This window comes from Euprymna scolopes, chromosome 30, assembly GCF_053919585.1.
Source record: "Euprymna scolopes isolate OS-2025 chromosome 30, ASM5391958v1, whole genome shotgun sequence".
NCBI lineage: Eukaryota > Metazoa > Mollusca > Cephalopoda > Sepiida > Sepiolidae > Euprymna > Euprymna scolopes.
In genome coordinates this window covers 84,978,976-85,002,838 of record NC_136511.1, presented here as the reverse complement: position 1 = coordinate 85,002,838, position 23,863 = coordinate 84,978,976, and the positions used below count along the sequence as shown (strand labels likewise).

Genomic DNA, 23,863 nt, shown 5'->3' with positions numbered 1-23,863 from the left:
TATCCCAGTCAGCCATAGAGTATCGATATACAGTACGGTGGAGAGGTATATCGGAAGACTTATTGTATTTCATTTTTATCTTAACTGATACAACTGTGTGATCGGATGATCCCAGGGGAGATAGAAAGGAACATGAACATAGCTCAGGGGAAGTTGTGAGAAAAAGGTCTAGAAGGCTTGCATATTGACCAGTAGTATCAGGCACACGGGTTGGTTCATGAACAATCTGAGTGAGGTCATAAGCAATGGCAAAATCATGACAGAACCTCCCCTCTTCATCTGTCTTGTTTGAGTGGGTCAGCCATTCCACATTATGGACATTGAAGTCACCGCAAATGTGAATGGTACCTGAAGGATGAGCAGACAGGATGAGGTCCATTTTCTCAGATATTCTCTTAAGTACAGTAACCCCGCGTTTGTGAGGGCGATAGAGGGTAAATATGAATGCGCTGGTGTAAGCAAGTGCAACCCGGGAGTACATATAAGGTAAATTAGGGTCTTCTCTGGAGATATCTCTACCACACGGGAAGCCATCTTTAATAGAGGCGCATATTCCATGTCCATGGCGACCTTGGGGGTCAGATTTAGATGTTAAGTTAGAATATCCTTTTATTATGAACTCATCTAGGGAAGTGGTCGGCCCTATGCCAGTTTCGCTTAGAAAGAGTAAGTCCGGTTTCATCTCCTGTAATTGGGTTTCAACCTCTGGGAGGTTGGAACATAGACCCCTGATGTTGGAGAAGGAGATATGGAAGTAGGGGTCTACGTTGGAGGATGGGATTCTAGGTTTATTCGTGTGTGTGTGTGTGTGTGTGTGTGTTTTTGAGATATTTCATGTTCAGTTTTTTGGGGTTTGTGGAACAGGTCGACACACTTGGTTAGAGTAGGACAGAGAGGGAAAGTAAGAGAGAGATAGAGAGGAAAATTTTTTTTGTAGCAGATGATAAGGTAAAGCCGTAACAATTACCCACTAGTATGGCATCAAGAGGCCCCACCAGAAACTATTGCATGGCCCAGAATCCATTCACCAAATGAAAATACAGCAGCCCAAGTACTTTACATCTGCTGATAGGACAGCCTCTTTAATGGTTAACCAAGGTTCGGGTCCCTGACTATCAGGTGGGTAACGTTAGCCCAGATGAAACGTTTACCTCCAGCACCCTTACTAATGACGTTGCCACAAGGATAGACATAGAAACAAAAAAATCTCCGACATCTCAGGCTACTGTTCACGAAGTATTACCGACCTGGAAAGCAGCTTTTTCTTCACCTTCTGTCAGAAAAACACTCATTGGAAATAAGGACTAAAGGACAAAAAAAGGAGCTGCCGATAACACAACCACAGTGTATTATCTACTCTCCATTTAAAAAAAGAGAGAAAAGAATGTAAGGACTTATTAATATCTACTTAATATAAGTCCATTACTCCGTTCCCAGTTTAGGAGAATATTTTAAAATAATCTTCCCTCACATAATTATGCGTGGATATTTTTTTGTGGGGGAGGGCTTTATCTAACCTCTATAGAGAATGATTTGAGCATTCGAGCTTTACCTTTATAAGATATCGTAATGGAACTTTCAATTTGTGAGGTCGGGTTTTTTTGTATTAATTTAGTTTGGAAGAACCCGTTTAAAAGGTGGTTAAGAGTAGAACAATTTGGCTAAGTTACTAAATTAGACTGGTTAAGAAATAATGCATACTGCTGAGAAAAAGCATTTTTCAGTGTTTAGTTAATAGTGTAGATATAATTTACAGAAAAAAGCCAACAGAAAAAAGAGCAAAAGAAAGATGAGTGCAGTTTAAATGTTCAGAAATTTAGTTAAACCTGAAAAAAAAATAAATGAATGTCTGCAATACATAAGTTTTTTGCGATATCAAGACAGGTGGATTTCAAAATAATAGATAGAAAATGGCATATCTTGGAAGAGTTTGACCGTGCGGTCTCGAGTTCATATCGAGGAAGAGGGAAGAACTAGTCGTCCTAACTGGTTTATGCCGGGCACTTAAGGGGAAGTAGGGGTGGCATCTTGGGTTCTGTATTTTTATTTATTTATTTTTTTTTTAATTCAACAATGCTTTTGTTTTATTTTGTTTTCGTTGGCTTTAACTACCTCGATAGAGAATGTTCGAGCATTTTAGCTTATATAAGTCCATTACTCCGTTCCCGGTTGAGGAGAATATTTGAAAATAATCTTCCCTCACATAATTATGGCTTTTATTGGTAAATGGCGGAAAGAATATTTTTGTTCTTTTTTTTTCGAGGAATCATAGTCGTTGGAATTTAAAATGTGTTATGTGATTATGAGATGGGAAGAGTGTTAAGTCGTTTCCATTTTGTATCAGTTATTGCGAACTAAAAAATATTATTGACCAATAATAAACATGGTTGATGACGGTTTACGGTTGGGTTGTTTACGTTACATAGTCTCATGTTTGATATCGCCTAATGTTCAGCATCACAATAATATATGAATTAACTCTCTTTTTCTCTATGCACCTTCTTTTTGTCTCTTCAACTCTCTCTCTCTTTATCGCTCTTTCTTTCATTGGAAAATTTAAATGTCTACGAGACACTATCGGTGAATGTATACGGTTTTTCTGTACCGAGCCTTTTAAGGAAAGTTTCAAATGATGATACTTTACCCTACAAGTAACCAACTAACCAGAAACAAAAAGTCTGTCAACATACAAATTATGGTGCACCTTTTACAAGTGATGTAACCCCAAATAAAATTATAAGCTGAAAAAAAAACCACAGCACCAAATGAATTCTAGTTCTGAATTCTGAGTGGCAAGAAGTCCAGGACGACTGGAAACAATGCCGAGATAAGCGGAGAGCACATACAGCATCTGGAAGTCCCAAATGGTCACCCATCTGGTACTGATAAATGATTCTGAAATAAGCATATAGATAATAAGAATATCATCTGTATATTTTCTGATCCGTACATGAATAACATATGTTTATTTTCTATCTTTTAACCTAAAAATGTCAAAAACATATGGCTTCTAGGACGTATGCGGCCCTACGCAAATACACCCGCGGCATGCATAAAAATTCTGTAATTTAACCGCTAAAAATGTTATAATTTTAACTGCATAAATATATTTCGTTACATAAAAAAACGTCGCGCTTTTCTTTATTCAAAACATTTTTTGCGTTAAAGCAATATATGATATCTTATCAGTTTCAAAAGTAGAAAACCATACGAATGCATATGTGATGAAGGTGTAGCTATAAATACACTTTTTAACAACTCTCGTGAATTAAATTTAAGAAGAGTCCATAAATTTAAATGAAATTCAGGCCAATTTTCAAAGCACGACGAAAATAGATAATTAAAGATTGTATACATATTGTCATTTTATAAGTGCATCGCTTTAATTAGTTTCGTGTGTTTCGCGTTGTAACACACGTTGACAGAAATAGCTGTCAACAGATGCTGAGTTTTACATGTCTCCGTAAGCCTATATAGAAGAATACATACAAGATTAAATAGTGAAAAAAAAAAATTTAAAACACGCAAAACATTTGTGATTCGTAGTCAGAATTCTACGATTACATGATTTATCAAATTAAAATCAACATCACTGTTAAACTTGAATATAATTTTTTTATCTCCTTTGTCGAAGGCTAAACAATGGTAGGTGTGAGTTTGATGAAAGTGTTTTTGTGAAAAGAGTTGGATTCGAAGTTGGCTTACTCAAATTTTCAATCTATGTAGTTAACCATTTAGCCATCGTCACCGTGATATAGTGACAGGTTACTATATACTCTTTATAATGTTCAGACATTCGCGACATTTGTCTAGTTTAGAACGTCCAGAGAGGGAATAACAAAATCAATTTTAAAGATTTACAAAATGCGTTACATCGTGTTTTGACAGAATCGGCGTATCTTTGAAAAAGTGCACTATATTTTAAAATCTTATATATAAAGTAAAGTAAGATTTTCTCCTAATTCTATGGCCGGTTATCAGAAACAAACCAACAAACAAACGCTGCGCATAGAATTGTTTCACATCCGCTTCACCCCGATTTTTTTATCTTTCAAGTCGAGGTATACCTCATGATCTGTAAAAACACATTTCAATTCCAAAAGCGCATTCCGAATGAAATTCTAAACTTAACCTAAATTCTATCAGTACTTTTTTTGTAATACAACTATCGACATTACAAATTATCATTATTATTAATCAGTGTTGGGATGATATATCGGAATCAGAAAAGGTAAATATCAAATTGAAATTGAAATCGGAAAAATTTATGCCTATTTATTTTTATGCCAAAAACAATTATTTTCTTTTATTTTCTTTTTCTTAGCTTGTTTTATTTAAACATAATTTTCCATTGCTGGAACAACTGATAAAATGATAACTACTTATTAGTTTTAAACTATTTGTAAAACTAAAATCTATAGATGCCTTCTCACAAGTATATTTTTACGTTTGCAAAAATATATGCACATACTACATGTGCTTTGTTTTACAATTATTATGAAAACTAAAAGAAATGCAAAAAATACCAAGTCTAAAGCTAAATGTTTAGAGGTTAAAAATGAATTGGAATGATTGTATCGGAATCCGGAATTTAGAACAAAATCGGCCCATCATTATTATTTATACCATTATTACTTTCTCTAACTACCCAGAAATATTTTCTTGATTTTAAGTCTTGTTAGTAAAAAGCAACCTTCAACTTTGTTGCAGTAATACAACAATATTACCTCGAAGTAACAGGTGGCAGTAATTCTTGCAAAACAAACAAAAGGTAAGGCCTTCGCTCGACAATCGGGAGTTAAATAAGTACGTTGACCCATTTATGGCTCGTGCAGACGTATGCACCGAAAAGTTGTGAGAATGGCGGCAACCAGGATCAAATGTTAGATCTTCGTGAGACAAACCTTCAAATACGTGTACATCAATCACTGTGACCCTATCAATGTATACTCATTAAGTTCGAACTCAAGGTCGCACCATCTATTATGTAAACAATTGTTGACGCTATTTTTATGAAGAACAAGAGCATACAGTGAGCATACATCGAGTAATATCTGCCTATATTGATGATGTGTATGTGTAATATCTGCCTATATTGATGATGTATATGTGTAATATCTGCCTATATTGATGATGTGTATGTGTAATATCTGCCTATATTGATGATGTGTATGTGTAATATCTGTCTATATTGATGATGTGTATGTGTAATATCTGCCTATATTGATGATGTATATGTGTAATATCTGCCTATATTGATGATGTGTATGTGTAATATCTGCCTATATTGATGATGTGTATGTGTAATATCTGTCTATATTGATGATGTGTATGTGTAATATCTGCCTATATTGATGATGTGTATGTGTAATATCTGTCTATATTGATGATGTGTATGTGTAATATCTGCCTATATTGATGATGTGTATGTGTAATATCTGCCTATATTGATGATGTGTATGTGGACTTCATGCAGCGAGCGTGAAGGAGCATTTTTACAGGTTACGGCTCTTCAGCAAAGAGCTAGAGAAGCTAAAGGATGATACACAAGTGCTTGGTTTGCAGGCCAGTCTGGCGAAGAAGGTAACACTCTGTATTTGAGAGGAGGGAACAAAATCCCATAAATGCTTCGTGTCGTCACGCAACGGAATATTTTTCGTTATGTTGATGATTGGTTTCATGTTACCGTGGCGTTCGTCAAGTAGAGAGCATCTGATGTCACCATTCAATGAGGTGACAATTTGACGACGTCCATATAAACACCACAATAAAGAGGTTCTCATCAGAATGCATAAAGAAGACCCAGCGCGGGGAAAATGGTGCGTTGACAGCCAAGATCTTAGTGTATGGGTTCACGCAAGCTCTCTCGCAACCGATGTGTCGTTGGTATATAGTGGGGCTGTAGTAGAGAGTGCTTGCTGGTTACCAAGCGGAACACTATATTATTAAAGGAACACATTGGCAATCTTCTGGAAAATGATCACCTTGCATTTGTTCATTGATTTATCTTGCCTTCATAAAGGGATCTCAGATACCGTTACCGGTAAGGCCAGGATACGAACCAAAGCTACAAGTGAGATGCTCTTTGACAGCGGCTAGACGCGATAATAAATTGGTGAATACGCGCTGTCGATGAAGGTACCTTCGTCAAAACAAGGCAGATCGATTGACGAGAGTGTCTTAAAGGCGGCGTGATGAAATTAAGAGTAACACTGCGCCTGTTCAGACTGTCTGTACTGCATCTGTGAGCTCAGTCGGGTTTCACCAGATCAAGATTGTTTACCGACAAAATCAACCGTGGAATTTTAGGGTCACTTGGAAAACCGTCGTCAGTGAAAGTGAACAGTGTCAATCGATCGATCCGTCATCCATGCACTGGTCAGAACATGACATCGGATAGAGATGGATACTATCCATTGTAACGGTCCCCATTTCATTGATTGACAGCGGACCAACTCGGCTTGCTATATGCCAATGAATCCCCCGGCAGATGCGAAAAGTGTAATCAACCAGTTGAAGATTCCCTTTATGAGTGGGTCCTGCAAACAGAGATTCTGACATATAATGACACTGCGTTTCAGTGCAGCTTAATCAAAACCTTCCTAAATCAGTGGAAAGTTCTACCGACTTTAATACCGGTGTGCATCCATCCTCTCTGGTAACGGCATCATCACACGACGTCACAGAACCTTAAAAGGATCGCCGCCAAAAAACTGTGCACTATACCGGAAACAGTATACTGATATAATGTCACGCCAAAGGATGACGTGTCCCCTGCTACAGCACCTGCCAATATAATTTATCAATACGGCCGAAAAGGAATTAATAGAACATTAGCGCTAGCACGCAATCAACAGCAGACTGTCTTCAAAACGGGTTACCGAGTGTTAGTAAAGGTTCCACACTGACGATGTACCAAAAATATGGAGTAATACGTGTGTCCAGAATCAACAGTGCACAGAACATGTCGGTCGACGGAATTTCACGCCATGTGAAAGATCTGCGATCTATAGTGGGACTAGGCCCGACGACTGTCTATTCTGACATATCTACAGAGAATGCGAGTGAAAGATTTATGTCAATTTGAGAGAGACCGCCTGAACTGGCATCCAATATAAATGGACATGCTCTTCTGATGACACTTCTAATGGAGACCCAATAACTGTACCACTGCGAGGAAGCACAGGGCGCAAAAGACTACGTACTGAATGTTTCATATGTAATTATAGGATCAGAGTGGAGTGTAGTAATAATGCCACAAGCAATCTTACTTCGAAGAAACCAGAAAAAAAAGACGCAAGAGGTCTAACTTTTTTATTGAAGTAGATGATAACTTCACGTGATATGACGAGATTTAATAAGCGTAAAAGGAACGAGAGAAAAGCAGTATTTTATGTCCGATCAATTCATTTGCGGGTGTGGAAATTTGACCACCGCCCGATAGATTGATTCCACTTCGACGAAAATTAAAAATTCTACCGAACAATTTTCTTATTGTCTGCTTCTTATTCTATTTGATATATTTTATTTTTTTTCCTTGTGTTTCACGTTATTTTTCTATTTTCTTCATTTTCTTTTCTTTTTTGTATATTTTATGTTACGCTTAAAAACTATATTTCAATATCCGTTTCTTTTTTCTTCTAGCCACGCGGAGAATTCAGCCTGAATAAACGCCGTATTTTTATTTCCCAGTTTCTTCTCTTCTATGTCCAATTGCTTTTTTTTAACGGTTATTGTCATTCATCGATCTTCTTTCGAAAAACAAAAACAAAATGGCCGTTCCTTTTTGAAAAACAGATTAACTCAACTGGATTCCTACTGCTGGGCAACAAACCATGAACTGCCGAGATTACAGAGGAAGCATTCACACACGACGCTCCGGATCTTATGGAAATCTCGTTTGATACATCGAACATTGCAATTAATAATACACAAACCGATATATATATATATATATATATATATATATATATATATATATATATATATATATATATATATATATAGAGAGAGAGAGAGAGAGAGAGAGAGAGAGAGAGAGGGGGGGGGAGCACATTTTATCAAACCACACCGATTCGCCTCCAACCAGCTTCCGACTCTCAAACGTATTTTTCCTGCGTCGATGACATCACGCGACTCACTTAACTTTCGTCTCTACATTCTCACCTTATTCAAACAGAGATAGGGCAAGGACATTGATATTTACAAAATAAGGTTTAATTCCGCTTGTATGTTTTACCGTAAACCAACCTCTTGATTTTTAATCTGAATAATGAGTACTCACTTACGAAGGCTAAAATCCACTCGAGGATAAATATTATGATGAATGTATTGTCTCTTGAATGGGGAAGAATATTGATCCGCTGGATTACAACCATCACTATTCGTTTTACTTTGATTTTAATAAAACTTTCTTAAACTATCATACAATGTCTTTTAAGATATTAAAAATAAATCATTGCATAAGTAAAAGCAATAAATCTCCTTACTTACATATTTTCCTCATCCCCACAGCTAAATTCCGGAGGGAGTGGGAGAGGGAATGAGGAAAAGAGAAAAAGAAAATTCCATTCATAAGATTTTTCATCATTGAACTAACAATATGTCCAGCTGAATCTTATCTTCGAGTGGCTATTGGCCTTGATAATTAGTGAATCATTAGCAAAAAAGAAAAAAAGACCAGTACTGTCATTTTGTTATATAATTTACATAGTATAGTTTTTCCGATATGAACGACATCCTACGTAAATTAAATGCAAAGATAATTAATCTTTATCTATATGCTCACAGGCACATAAAAAGTATTAGAGAGTGATTAAACCAATACACAGTGAGAGAGGACGAGAGAAATAAATAGATAAGTGATAGATAAAAGACTTGTTCAGTTAATTACAAATTACGTCTAATTAGATTTAAAATGAAGTTTCTTCAAACATATCTAAACTGAGGAACATTTTAGCATGTATTTTCTCTAATAAAATTACAGAGGAAAACAGCTTTGGTAAAATAGAGACGTTGATTAACACACATTTAGTATAATAATAGATACACTGTATATAGTTTGCATATAATATATTCTGTTTAAACCATAGATTGAAGCCTGATATATATTACCGTGTAATATTAGAGTAAACTCTGATATTACACGGTAATATATAGAAGTAATGGCATCTGACAATTGAGACCACACTACATCAAATTCATAAATTCGGGATCTCACACCCTGATGTCGTTTATAATCATACACAGAATAAAGGTAGCACAAGTTATATGACTAGTTGGTAAGGGTGGGGAAGTTGGGTAGGCAAAATAAACACAGAAAAGGGGATTAGCAGGTGCTGGCAAAATAGATTTTGGAATGGTCGGGTTAGATGAAATGGAAAGGGATAAGATGGGATAAGTTTGTGAGGCGGACATCTTGCATAGGGTGTCCGAATCAAAATTCTTTTTCATAATGATTATCAAGAGAAAAATAAAGAAAACTTATTCGTAGTATTACTCACCCAATCGCCAAGAGGAAACTGGCAACAAACACGAAAGAAGTCTTCATCTGATAATTATAATGAATAATAATGAAAATTAATACATACTAACAATAATATTGCCAACAACAACAACAACAACAACAACAACAACAACAACAACAACAACAACAACAACAACAACAACAACAACAACAACAACAACAACAACAACAACAACAACAACAACAACAACAACAACAACAACAACAACAACAACAACAACAACAACAACAACAACAACAACAACAACAACAACAACAACAACAAAAAAAAAAAAAGTAGCCATAATAGTGTTAACAATAACAATAAAATAACAATAACAGCGATAATAATAAAAATAATAATGATAATAATAATAATGATAATAATAATAATCATCATAATAATAATAAAATAACAACAACAACAACAACAACAACAACAACAATAATAATAATAATAATAATAATAATAATAATAATAATAATAACATTGATAAAACAATAAAAATAGCCACAGATTGATAAACAGACATGTTCAATTTTATGGGAATATACTCTCTACTCTGAAAAATAACCATACTTTGAGTCAAATTCAATATATCTGTATAAAATATTACTAAAACTGACATACACACACATTTCTGATGGCTCATTTGGGCTATTTCCTTGGCGTACTAGTTTGGTGTACCTGTCTCTCTTGTCAGACAGTTTTGTCCAAAATATTTGGCAAGTTTTGTGATCGAGATTGTTTTATTGGTTCTTGTTTCTTGATATTTATGTACCATAATAAGTTTGGTTTCTTGGAGCTCATCCGATATTAGTCAGTGGTCACAATAATGGCTACGTGTTAATGGTCAATTTATGAGAGATCCATACTTTCTCCTTCTCCTCTTGTCAGATACAATCTTGGTAGAGACTGATTTCTCTGCATTATTCTTGACAGTGTCAACGTTTTTCTTGTTTTAGTGCTTAGTTATGCCCCTTTTTGACTAGTCCATAATTTAATTATGTCCCTTTTTCACTCCGTCTATAATCTAGTTATGTCCCTTTTTGACTAAACCATAATTTATTTATGTCCCTTTTTGACTAGTCCATAATTTAGTTATGTCCCTATTTTAATAGTCCATAATTTCAAAGATCTATAACAAGTTGGTTAATGGCTGTTACTTTGTTTTTGTTTGGAAGTTTTACTTTGTAGACTTTTTTACACAGTGTACATATTCGCATGGTATTGACTAATTTTCTTCAATGTCAAGGTATTTGTATTGTTCATGCTCTTTGAATCTTTGATGCCAGTTTCTTCATTAGACTTTATATGATTACACTATATATATATATATATATATATATATATATATATATATATATATATATATATATATACACTCACACACATGTATTAGAAGAATTATTTAAATGGAGACTAAAAGAACTTAGCGAATAAAATGCCTGATGAAGATTGGAGGCTACACCGACCGAAAAGTTGTACGAATAACACTCAAGAACTCAAGATGGAAACAATAGTCCGATCGAAACAAGTAATGCTAGTTAAATCCTCTGATCATTTTATGGTTTACACATTCAAAAAGAATTTGATCTTGTGACTCTTACGGGTATTACTTTTTCTCCATTCTTAATTATGAAATCATAAAACAGCTGACGATCATTCTTAGCGGTCTGAGAAAGTCGAGCTTATCAAAGGTATGATTTGAAATTTTCTTCATGTGTAACCGCTAAATGTTTGTACACATAAGTATATTATTATATATAAAACAAGAAAAAACGCTGAACTCCAACTTCTAACGTAGACCCCCCAATACACTAGGTTGTCCAAATAAAGATAAAAACCAAGTACAACAAAACCTCAAATATCCCTCTCCGTTGAACTGTGTATCGATACGCAATGGCTAACTGAAATGGTTTCCAAACATTGATATCGGAACTGCCCACCCGAAAAGAACCCCAAAAGAATTTCAAAAGAAGTCGTTTACTATAGTATCTGACTTTACTGATTGGATAATCATTGGCATAGGCAGCTACATACCCTCCAAAACATTTCAATTGAACCCGAACAGTCAGCCATGGCAGACCTGAAAATGTACTGCAGACATTACTCATAGAAACTACTACTTCAACTGCTTTAAACGTAATAGAGGTTTTGCAACCGAAGAAGCTTTTACGAATACTAGCAGTCACTGTAAAAGAATTATAGAAAACGCGAGAGGGTCATATGCTCAATACATCATGTCCAAAGTAGAACAGATGCTTGGCCCCCATGAGTTTTTACGTATAACGAACAAAAGCATGAACAGATGAGTATCGTCAATTCCGACCATAATCTGAGCGACATCCACATATCTGTTCGTGATCGCAATGTTGCCACCAAAAACCGCTCCTCAAAATATTCGAGTCATAGAGTTCAAAAAGCTACAAGCGGAACTAGTACCCATTCTTGATAAGCTGTTCAATCGATGCCTAAAAGAGAAATGCTTCCCAACACAATTGAAAACCTCGTTAAACTGCCCAGTATTTAAAAATGCGAGAGATCAGTCTTCGGCATCTCAGTACATTAGTCTCTTGTGCATCATGAGTTAGTTGCTTGGATTCGTACTAAATACAGAAATTGTCAACCATCCCGGCAAAAAACAAAACAACAAAAAAAAAACAACCTACTTAGCAAGAAGCAATATAATTTCCGCCCTGAGAAATTTATAGCTGATGTACAGACTATAATTTCACATAGGATTAGTTAATTTATCGACGGGGGATTCCTCTCTAGAGCAATAGTTCTCGACATACCAAGTAAAAACAGCATATCCAATGTTTTTGATAGGGTATGGCATAAAGGTCTACTTCACAAGGTCTCCAGCTACGAAATAGCTGGAAATGTTCTCTCAACAATTAAATCCTTTCTTCTGATAGGCTTATAAGAGTAATCGTCGATGGGCAGAAATCAGAAGCTCATGATATCAACGCAAGCATCCTTCAAGGATCTATCCTAGGCTTAACTCTTTTCCTGAGCTTCATTAATGATTTCTCAAGTCACATTCTTAGATCATGTATAGACATTTATGCAAACGATACTACAAACTATGACAGCACTTAAAAGGCCGGCAATAACAAAGGTCTTCTGATTCTCTCTCATTTGATCTTGAGCACATGGGGAAAAAGGTGGTTGGTTAATTTTAATGCATCTAAAACCAAGCTTCTCTCTTTTTATCACAATCGCTTTGAGCCCCATCTGGTCGCAATTGAAATGAATAGCTATTGTCTTGGGGAAATTCCATGTCTTGACAAGCTTCTGGAACTGATCTTCACTCTTAACCTGAAATGGAACATATAAATCAGTTGCCAAGATAGCTGGAAAAATGGTTGGATCATTCTACCACTCCAGTAGATATCTCACTGCCGATCCAATCCTATATCTGTATAAGGGCCAAGTATATCCTAAAATGGAGTACTGCTACCACATCTGGACAGGAACTGTTCACCGCTACCTATCCTGCCTTGATAGAGTTCAAAATCGGCTTCAGAAACTTGTAGGTGATGCCCTTTTCTCTTCTACAACCGCTTTCTCACAGAAAAGACGTTGCGGACCTGTGTCTGCTCTATCGTTATTTTCATGGTAGCTTCTCACCTGAGCTCCAATATATGGTCCCTCCCGGCCAAACTTTTACAAAAATCACACGACTAGCTACACACACTAAACAATTTTCCCCACTCTCTATTTGCGCCTAAATCTAAACGCTACTTACACGAACAAAGCTTCTTTCATTGAACCGCCCGCTTGTGGAACACTGTTCCACTGGTCTACAATATGGTAACCTTCAAGTTCAATGTAAGCAAGTTCTTGTTGAGCCGTCCACTTAAATAATACAAATTCTACTCAATCTACGCCATTAACGATGACGTCACTACCACACATTCATTAACCCTAATCATCGAGGGGCCTTCAGGCCTTGATAAGTGGTGATTTACTTAAAAAAAAGAGGTAGACATACATGTAAACATGTTATCACCACATGTTTACTAAATCCAACGGCAGGCAGGTGGTTAGTTTGAAAAAAAAATACTCGCAGTAATGTAAGTAAAATTGTTAGGACATGTTCAGATTGTTAAGATACTAAACGTAAAGGGAATTTAGATACTGTTTTCGTCAAATTGCAACGATTTTCTCAAATGTCAGAAAAACGTATTAGCGTTCAGGCAAGTAAACGAACGGGCTCTTGGTGTATGGATGGGTTCAAGTGGCAAAATAATTCGGTTTATTATGCATAACGTTTCACAGGAATGGATTTGTAGTAGTTTAAGGAAATACAGTAAATACGACCCGTCTGTTTAATGCAATAAACGCAAATGTAATTTGGATACGTTTGTTAATGGGCTATGTGGATCTTCGTACATCTGAGAAGAACCTTATAATCATGAGAGTATGGAATTCTGTAAGCGCAAGAATTTTTCCGTATATTATTTTCATCTTTTCATAGATAGATGTTTTTGTAATAACTGAAAGACATATAATAATTATGAATAGTCTAAGCTGTATGTGAAGAAGTTGTAATGAAATCTAAAGATTATGGTATCTATAAACAGCAAATCCAGAGAGAAGATGTGGAGCAGAAATAATAATAAGTGATAAAAATATTTTGGTGGTGACGTGATCCGAGTTAGATAGCATAATGGATAGAGAGTTAAAGCGTTTGCTACCCTCTTTGTAGGAATACGTATTTGATCGAAATAAATGTAATGTACGCATACTTTCGTGAAACACGCTTTAAAAAGTGCTGTAAGCGGCGAGAATGACATGTATATATTTTAGAAGTGTGTGTTTAAGTTCGCACTGAAACTGTAGTGACAAAGCAAGATTGAAATTATTTTATACATACATGCAAATATTTTTGATATATTTTTATGCGCATAAAGATGCATAAAAATACATCAAAATACAAAAAAATTATTAAATAAAAATAATAAATACACATAAAATAAATATAAATATAAATACGCCCCGTCAAAAGGAGAAACGTAATGCAGGCATTTGGGTGCAAGAGAAGAAAATCTCAACCACTTAGGTAAGTAAATTTGAATACGACGGCGATGTTTCCACGCTGTTGCTATCGCTAATAAAAATAATAACGAAATAAGATATTTCTGCCTAAAGTTATGATGGTTTTGGGAAAATTCTTGTTTGTCTTTAAAAAGTGTCAACATTCCAAATGTTAAAACATTTCCATAAATAGATTTTGCTTAAAACGTTGATGGTTATATACACGGAAAAAGTACTGGTGACTCTAGAAGAACCTCGACTTGTCTTCTAGAAAATGGTAATGCCCCCCCACCAAAAACTGAAAAGAATTGAAATTATTCATAAAGAACTTTAATAGTTTTTTTCCCATACGATGACTAATTCTGTGATTAATGATTGTTTGATTTAATAAAAGCGATTTTAAATAAAATAAAATAAACGCCTGCTTCATTTCACTATTTCCCATTTAATGAAGTCGTTCGAGTCGTTGCTTGCTGTATTCAGATCTGACACACATTTTGACAGGGTCGAACTATTTCAGTATCTTTCCAGTTTTAGGAATGGTTTATGGTTCTGGCAACGTTGATTAAATGATACTTCCGTTGATCCGCTCTAAGCCTCGTCTGGTAATATTTAGAATTCCAGAAAGCCAGTTACAGACTTGCAGAGACACTCACACAGACACACACATGCACACACACACGTGCACGCACGCACACACAGACACACACAAGCACACATACACACACAGGCACGCACACACACATATACACACCATCTTCATGTCAGAAAAGTCAATCGATATTGATCATAAAACATTTTCCCTCTCGCTTCCTTGCCGACGAAACATCGCAGTCCATTATTTAAATTTCTTTTCGAGTCTCCATCATTTGTCAATTATTCAACAGAAACATCATTCACCGAGTGTCGTATTCGAGATGTTTAGCATTTTCTTCTCACTTCGGTGCCATTCCTATAGTCGCATAAATAATTTGGATGCGTCAGCAACAGTCTAAATTGTTAGAACTTGAAACACATAATGAGACCTTAAACTATTCACTAACTTATAATGATGGGGAAAAAGACAGGCACGCACCTGTTGTCCTATTTCGCTTACCGATACATGTAAAAATTATTATACACCCGTGTTGTCGTCTTCGTGAACACAGATTCTTACTTGTCTATGGATATGAAACCACTCGGACGCTGATGTTGATTTACGAAAAAGGTTTATTTAATAGGGAAAATGACAATAACAGAAAATATAAGAAAGAAAAGTTACTTTTATATGAGTATAGAGAGATAGGCACATACATACACACGCACGCGCACATACACACACACACACACACACACACACACACACACACACACACACACACACACACACACACATATATATATATATACATAATAAATTTCACAGCCAAACAACGTCGCAGCCCACAAGAGCCATGACAGTCAACGAACTGGAAGTCCAAGACTCGAGTTTGGGCTCTTCAGTTAGACAACTATCCTAGCGAACACATGGAAAGAGAGCTTTAGACTTTAAAATAATTCGAAAGATCGTTTTAAAAAAAGATTCAGCGGAAACAATCTAGTCGGCGCCATCTTGGCTTCTAGAGCACAGTAATAGTTTTCAAAAATAAACTTCGAAAAACAATTAAAATCAAAAATAAAATTAGAGGAGCGCTTAAATTCTTCATTATTGAAAATGCCTACTATATTTTCATGATAATCATTGATAACAAAAATTATCGCTATTTTTTAAAGCTCCTAATTACACTTCGAGCAGATTATCAGAGAATGATGGCACAAGCTTTTGATAACATTGGAATTTTATTTATCTGAGAAGAACCTTATAATCATGAGAGTATGGAATTCTGTAAGCGCAAGAATTAATCTTAGCTAACATATAGACTTAAAAATGTCGGCTTTCTGTGTATACTTGTATTGAATGTATCAATTAATTTCTGAGACAAAACATTCAAAATCAATAATGAGTTATTCGACTTCCCCGCCATAGTGTATTTCAATGTTGGATGAAGACAATTAAACTGTTGCAAGATATCATATGTGATTTAAAAAAAGCCAAAGTGTCATCAACATAACGAAATAAAATGTTGTGGGACATGTTCATAAGCACCTACAACAATATTGCAAGAACAGGACCCACAACCACTTGACAAAATAGATATCCATTAAAACTAAATTCGACTAATTTAGTTGTCAATTCAGGCATAACATATTGACTTTTACACTTTCCTTCGAATGAATTATCTTGAGAAAGTCTGAAAATAAAGACGAGACGTTTTGATGACTTTTTAAACAATGTTCCTTTGTTTATTTTCCATTACATTGGATTATTTTTTCCATAACTTTCTCTCTCCTCTCCCTCTCTCTCTCTCTCTCTCTCTCTCTCTCTCTCTCTCTCTCTCTCTCTATATATATATATATATATATATATATATATATACTAACCGTGAGATCCAACGTTGCCCGGGATTGAATAATGATCAACAAATATTTCACACTCCTATATTTTTATTGTCATCGAAATCCGTGAAATAACCCGGGAGGAAGCTTCACATGCCTCCATGCAGTAACTTACTTCAAAATTAATGTTATTCTACATTGCAATCTACTGTTTCTTTTATAAAATTATTTTATATATATATACTCTTTCCAGTTAACGAAAAAACAAATTAACCAATTGACATGCAGTTTGAACCACGTCATGCAAAAAACAAAAAACAAACAAACAAAAAAACACGCCATCAACTGACCCACATTAGAATTTTCACGTTCTATCATTGTTGCTAAGCGACGACATGGAAAAAAATAACTTTACCGATGATAGATAAATGAAAATAACGGTTTCGATTATTGATTATCGGTAATTATCTGGGGTATTCTGAGACAAAACTTAACTATGATCACTCCAAGACTTATACACTAAAGTTCTGTAAATTTTAAAGAAAATTTGTTCAGCCGTTTCGGAGTCTATAAGGAACAGACTCACACACAGATGAAGTTGCATTTAGGGATAGAAATATTACCAAAAAAAGACTTGACGTTCGCCATGATCGAATGATGATCAACGAATACTTCAATCTCCCATATTTTGATTGTCATCGAAATCGGTGAAATTGCCCATTTTTCAATAAAATCGATTGGTTTTGTGTTCTAGTGTGGAATCCATCGCGGTGCGCCGGGAGAAAGTTTCACTAAGTTCACAATGTATTGCAATCTACATTGCACTGTAGAGAACCTACTGTTGATTTTATAAACTTATTTTTATGTATGATAACAATATATGAAATAAAGTGTAAATACAAAAGTCAAGTATCATGTTTCAAGTGTACTCTAATCAGAAACATTCATTTCGAACGCGCCGCTGTCATATCAAACAACCTACTGATTATCTTATATTGCCTTGTTACTCGTATGGTGATATTTACTTGAATTTAAGTTTTTTTTTAAAGTTGTATCATAGCATGCGATATCATTAGCGCATTAGCGTAATCATTCACAGACACACTGCTTTGCTAATCGATAATCGGTAGCTTTCGTAAAAATTATATATATATATATATATATATATATAATATTTTTGCAAAAATTAAGACAACAAAATATAAAATAAGAACATCATATAGTGTATTTTCTTATGTGATACAATTATTTCATAATCATTTGAACAAATTTAAACATCATATTATTTTAAAATATTCAGAAAATATATATTCATCAGACACTAAAATACATTTGTCATATATGTATATATAATGTATTTTAGTGTATATATATGTGTGTGTGTGTATATATATATGTGTGTGCATATATATATGTATGTGCGTATATATATATACATGAATATATTCATATATATTTCATAATCATTTCAACAAATTTACTCATTATATTATTTAAAAATATTCAGAAAATATATATTCTTCAGACTCTATTTGTCATAAAAATATATACATCTCAACGAAAGAAAGTTATTATAGTTTTGAATTTTTTAGATGAGGGCTGATTGTTTATATTACTTGTATTGATCGAACTATTGTTTTCATCTTGAGTGTTATTTTTGCAACGTTTCGGTCGTCAGGCATGTTGGTTGTTGTTTGGAGAAAGAAATGAGAAAAGTTACTGGCTCCGTAGATAGGCTCGTATTCTTGGAGTTAGTCTCTGTTTTATATAGCTGTGGTTTCTGCAACGTTCCGTCGATATAACCTTCGACCGTCGTCAGGCATGTTGGTCGTTATCTTGGAAAAGAAAGGAGAAAAAGTTACTGACTCTGTAGATGCTTTCGTATTCTTGGAGTTGTTTTATTGGCCGTGGTTTCGTATAGGTGAGAAAAACATTTGCACAAATAAGATGAGAACAATAGTCCGACCAAAACAAGTAATATAAAGGGTAATTAGTTTTCTAGATATATAGTAGATTAAATAGGAGGTAAAAGAAAGTAATGAATTATGGCAATAAGGAGGAAAAACAAAACAGAAGGGCATCACGAAAACAGATATTTACATACAACGTCAGTGAGCATCTGCGACCCCCACAACGTCGATTTTGCAGTTCGTGAAAGTCCAACCGACATTCTATGCAGTTACGGCACTGATATGTCGAAGAATTATTTGTTCGCGTCTGGTTTGATTTACTTATATTCTTTAATAATATTAAAGTGTAGTATCCCCCAAAACTAGTTTTAATTCATATGCGTTATGCGCCGTCCTACTTTATAAAGGTTAGCTATAATATAAACTAGCAACGATACCCGACGTTGTCGGGGATTGAATGAGGAGCAACGAATGTTCTACACTATATTTTCATAATCATTGAAATCGGTGCAATTGCTACTATTTAAATATCAGTGTTGAGTTTTCCCAGATAGCAGGATTGATGTTAAACAATCTGCGGTATTGTTTACAGACATCTACGAATCGATACTAGTTTTGTTTGATGTGTGTCGGACTGATGTGGACTTTGGCATGTGTATTCGATTATCGCATTTCGAATCTAAAGTACGTCGTAAATTTTTAGTCGGATCAAGAGAAAAAAACAATACTTTAAACATAAAAATCTATTGAAATATGATGATGATGATGATGATGATACACAAGAAATATCAAGAAATATTTACAACCAATAATAATTTGATTAAAAATATATTAATTTCTGATAGACTGATACAAAATGCATCCGAGCGTTTTCGCAACTTTCATGTGAGAACAATCTGAGGATCGAGTGGAGATTTCTTGTTAAGGAGGATTATACGTATATAACTACAAGATAATAATAGTAAAATATAACAACCTATCATGATTTGATAAATTCCGTTGGTAAATGAATATTTACTTGACAATCATACAGTTCTTCAACATTGTTATTTCATCCAATTACCGTTCTCTTTGTATCAAACGGTATTTTCAGCTGAACTGTATTACAAGACTTCTTCTAAACAAAACAATATATTCTCATGGGATGGTTAACTCAAGTGTATATTACTTTTTTATCAGCTGGAAATAACTCGCTTTCTATTAAATGTGGTCAACATTTTGGGCATATCTATTTCAGAATCCAAAACTGATTCGCACTAAGGCGCCGTTAGTGCAGATGCATATTTTCTTGTTTCTATTTCTCGAACATTTGAAAAAGATTTTCCTCATTTTCTTGTTTTTCCGCATGACTATGCTATAAATGTATTTTATGTGCTTCAATTTGTATCTGTCTTAGGTGTATAGGTTTTACAGATGTTTATTCATATATATATATATATATATATATATATATATATATATATAGAGAGAGAGAGAGAGAGAGAGAGAGAGAGAAGGAGAGAGAGAAATAAAGAGAGAGAAGGAGAGAAAAGGCCGTAAATGACCAAGTTGTTTCTGATTCTCTCTCTTCTGATCTTGACAACGTGGTGCAATGGAAATGGTTAATTTTAATGCATCTAAAATCAAGCTTCTATCTCTACTCTGATGCCCAGCTGTCATCAACTGAAATGAATGTTTCTCGTCTTGGATAAGTTTCATGTTTTGAGAAGCTTCTGGGTTTGACCTTTACTCTTGATCTAAAATGGAACACGTACATCAAATCCGTTGTCAAGGAAAAAGTGTGGGATCATTCTACTGCTAATGTAACTCTCTATCTCTATAAGATACAAGCAGTCCAAGGATGGAATACTGTTTTCACATCTGGGCAGGAGCTACTAGAAGCAGCTTATTCTGCCTTGAGTTAAAAATAGACTTCGCAGCCTAGTGGGGGATGCTCTTTTCCCTGCAACTTCTTTCCCTTAAAAGAGACGTTGCGAGCCTGCCTCTGCTTTATCGCTATTTTCATTGTAAGTGCTCGTCGGAACTAGAGTCTGTGGTCTCCCCTCACCAAACTTTCACAAACCCCACTCGTCTAGCTGAAACCACTATCAATAATTTGCCTCACTCTTTATTTGTGCCTAAACCTAAAAGTAGCTTCCATGAATTTGTGCCTAAACATAAAAGTAGCTTCCGTGTGTTTTTTTTTCTTAGAACTGCATACCTGTGGAACTTTCCTCTGTTTCTCTGCTTTCTAGCTGACTACAATATTGTCCTCTTCAAGTCGAACGTAAACAAGTTCTTGATAAGCCGCCCCTTTAAGCAATCTAATTTATCAAATTTCCACTACTAACGATTACTATGACATTGTCCCATCGACTCATTAACACTTATCCTCGAATGACCTCCGAACTTTGATAAGTGTAAGCACCTTTGTAAAAAAAACAAAAAAAACACTGTTTTGCCGTATCACAGCTCATGAGTGCAGCTACATTAGCATTTACCTCAAGCCAGTATTGAAACTTGACCACTTAAGCGACAGCCAGCACTTCTCACCGTTACGTGCGAAATAGCAATGTTTAAACATTGTCCAAACACCTAAGCATCGCTTTTTTACGCTAGCGATAATATATATGTATGTATGTATGTATGTATGTATGTATGTATATAATTTTTTGGTGTACTCGCATAAAATGTTCTAAGTAGATATATTATGTATCAATTTCCAGTATTTATTTCAACTGTGCTCAATTCCTTACAGGAATGAAACGCACATTCTGTGTAACGTAATTGCCATATATTTTCTTAACAACCCTCCCTTTCCCTACGTGGCCCAGTACTGACCACAGAACTGGGCACCCCTCACATCGACATTGGGCACTCATAGGCTCGCACGTATTCAGCGGTGCTATTATACACAAACCTACCAGCCCACCTCGCAAATAATATTCACATATCTTTTCTGATGATGTCTTCTTGGGAAGACGAAAAACATCACCGCAATCAAGTACACATGGAACTTATATTATTTCTTTTAATATAAATACTAAGCACATCATCAGAAAATTTGAAAAAATAAAATAGGTCTCATCAAACGGAAGCTATCTGTTGTCTTTATCAACGTTTGTTTATATATATATATATATATATATATATATATATATATATATATATATATATATATATCAGAATGTGCGAGATTTTATATAATAAATTCCGCAGTCAAACAACGTCGCAGATAGATTTTTATATGTAATTTCTAAAAAAGAAACAAACGATTTTTTGTTTTTGAAATTTCACCATTGACGCGAAAAAATAAAAAGTATTCCGAAGATGTGTTCATTTAATCTGTGAATATAGTAACTTTAATGTGATAGACAATACTATTTCAAACTTAAACAGAGATGACTGACTAACATGCTATTTTAAAATTAAGCCTGGCAGATCAACAAAAATGCTATTCCAAATGTAAGCATAGCGGACAAACCAAGATGCTATTTCGAACTTTAGCATAGCAGACAAACTAACATGCTATTTCAAGCTTAAGCATGACAGAGTCACGAAAATAATATCTCAAATAATATCCTGGTAGATAACCACAATGCTAAATTTAAACATGACAAACCATAGAAAATGCTATTTCAAACATTACCTGACAAACTAACCAATACTTTGGACATGTCAGATAAAGTAATAAAAATGAAAGAGAAAAAAAAAGAACTCTAATGTATGTTTATGCAATGATAAATGATTAGGTGTCTGTGAAAATCACATAGCACAAACAGTAGAGGTGTGGACAGACTTACCTTGATGACAAGTTGAGTCAAACTTAGGAAGAAGAGACAGGTGGCTGATTATTAAGAAGGCTAAAATATCACGTGACTAGTGCAAGATAAGAACTGTTATCAATTTCCTTGTATCGTATGCATTTATAATATAAAATAATGTACATTAGATAATAATTGAATAAACTCGCTATAAATACTTGCTGACTTACTTAGCATGGCCTTGCTGTTAAAGGTTTTGAATGTAAATTTAATTGTATCTCTTCCTCTAATCACTCTCTCTCTTTCTTTCTCTCTTTCTCTCTCTCTCTCTCTTTCTCTCTCTCTCTCTATATATATATATTCATACTTATTTACATGTTTCATCGTTTACGATAATCAGCGTTGCTGAATCTAACGAGATTCGAAACCATGATCCTATTAAGTTTTCATAAACAGTTGAAAATAGCCGACGATTGGTAGGTAAAATGAGAAAACGATGTAAGAACAAAATATTACAAACGCCCCCCTTGTTTCGAACGAATTTCTAAATAATAATGTTACTATTTAGAAAACCATTTTTAACATGGGAGGACGTTGAGCTTCATTAAATATTATGTGCATTCCTTCTATGAATGTTTAAATTTTATTTTGATTATATAAATTTGATGGGTTATTAAATTGATTTGCTTTGCTGTAAAAACAAAATAAGAACAAAAACGAGATGCAAATAATAACAACTAGCGGGGCCTTTGGAAATTCCACAGAAGACTCATTTATATGTAATATATTGATGTTGGTATTCATGGCGAAAATAGAGATGCTCTGATATTATTGTAACTCTTGTTAAAACTGCAAAAGTATTTATTTATTTAAGCTAGCAATGACACCCTGTTCCATTAAGTACGCTTACATATGGTATTTTAATTGTTGCAAATTTCGAATATATTATTATAGAGTTAATGTTCTATCGATTTTTATATATTATAAAGTTGCGATTTCAAAAATAAAAAAAATGTATCCATATGACTTGGGTGCATCAGCTTGAGTTCCTTCAGCTATAATCGAAACCGAAACCAAAATTTATGAAGAATTCTTGATAAAATTATTTTAAGAAAATAAATGGATCACTGGAGTTCCATCAGCTATAATCGAAATCGGAACCCAAACTTATGAAGAAATCTTGGTAAAATTATTTATGGATCACTGGAGTTCCATCAGCTATAATCGAAACCAAAACCAAAAC

The 23,863-nt window shown here is 34.6% G+C and overlaps 1 protein-coding gene across 1 annotated transcript in view; it reads right to left on the bottom strand.

The window, feature by feature from the left end:
* LOC145254607 (uncharacterized) overlaps positions 1-22,748 on the bottom strand; it is a 38,134-nt gene extending 15,386 nt beyond the window's left edge. Inside the window, exons 1-2 of the mRNA XM_080113215.1 lie at positions 22,660-22,748; positions 9,504-9,550 (exon numbers count right to left, since the gene is read on the bottom strand). Of these exons, the coding sequence (XP_079969341.1) occupies positions 9,504-9,550 (47 nt within the window). The 5' untranslated portion in view covers positions 22,660-22,748. The remainder of the gene's footprint in view (positions 1-9,503; positions 9,551-22,659) is intronic.
* Positions 22,749-23,863: the final 1,115 nt, after the last annotated feature.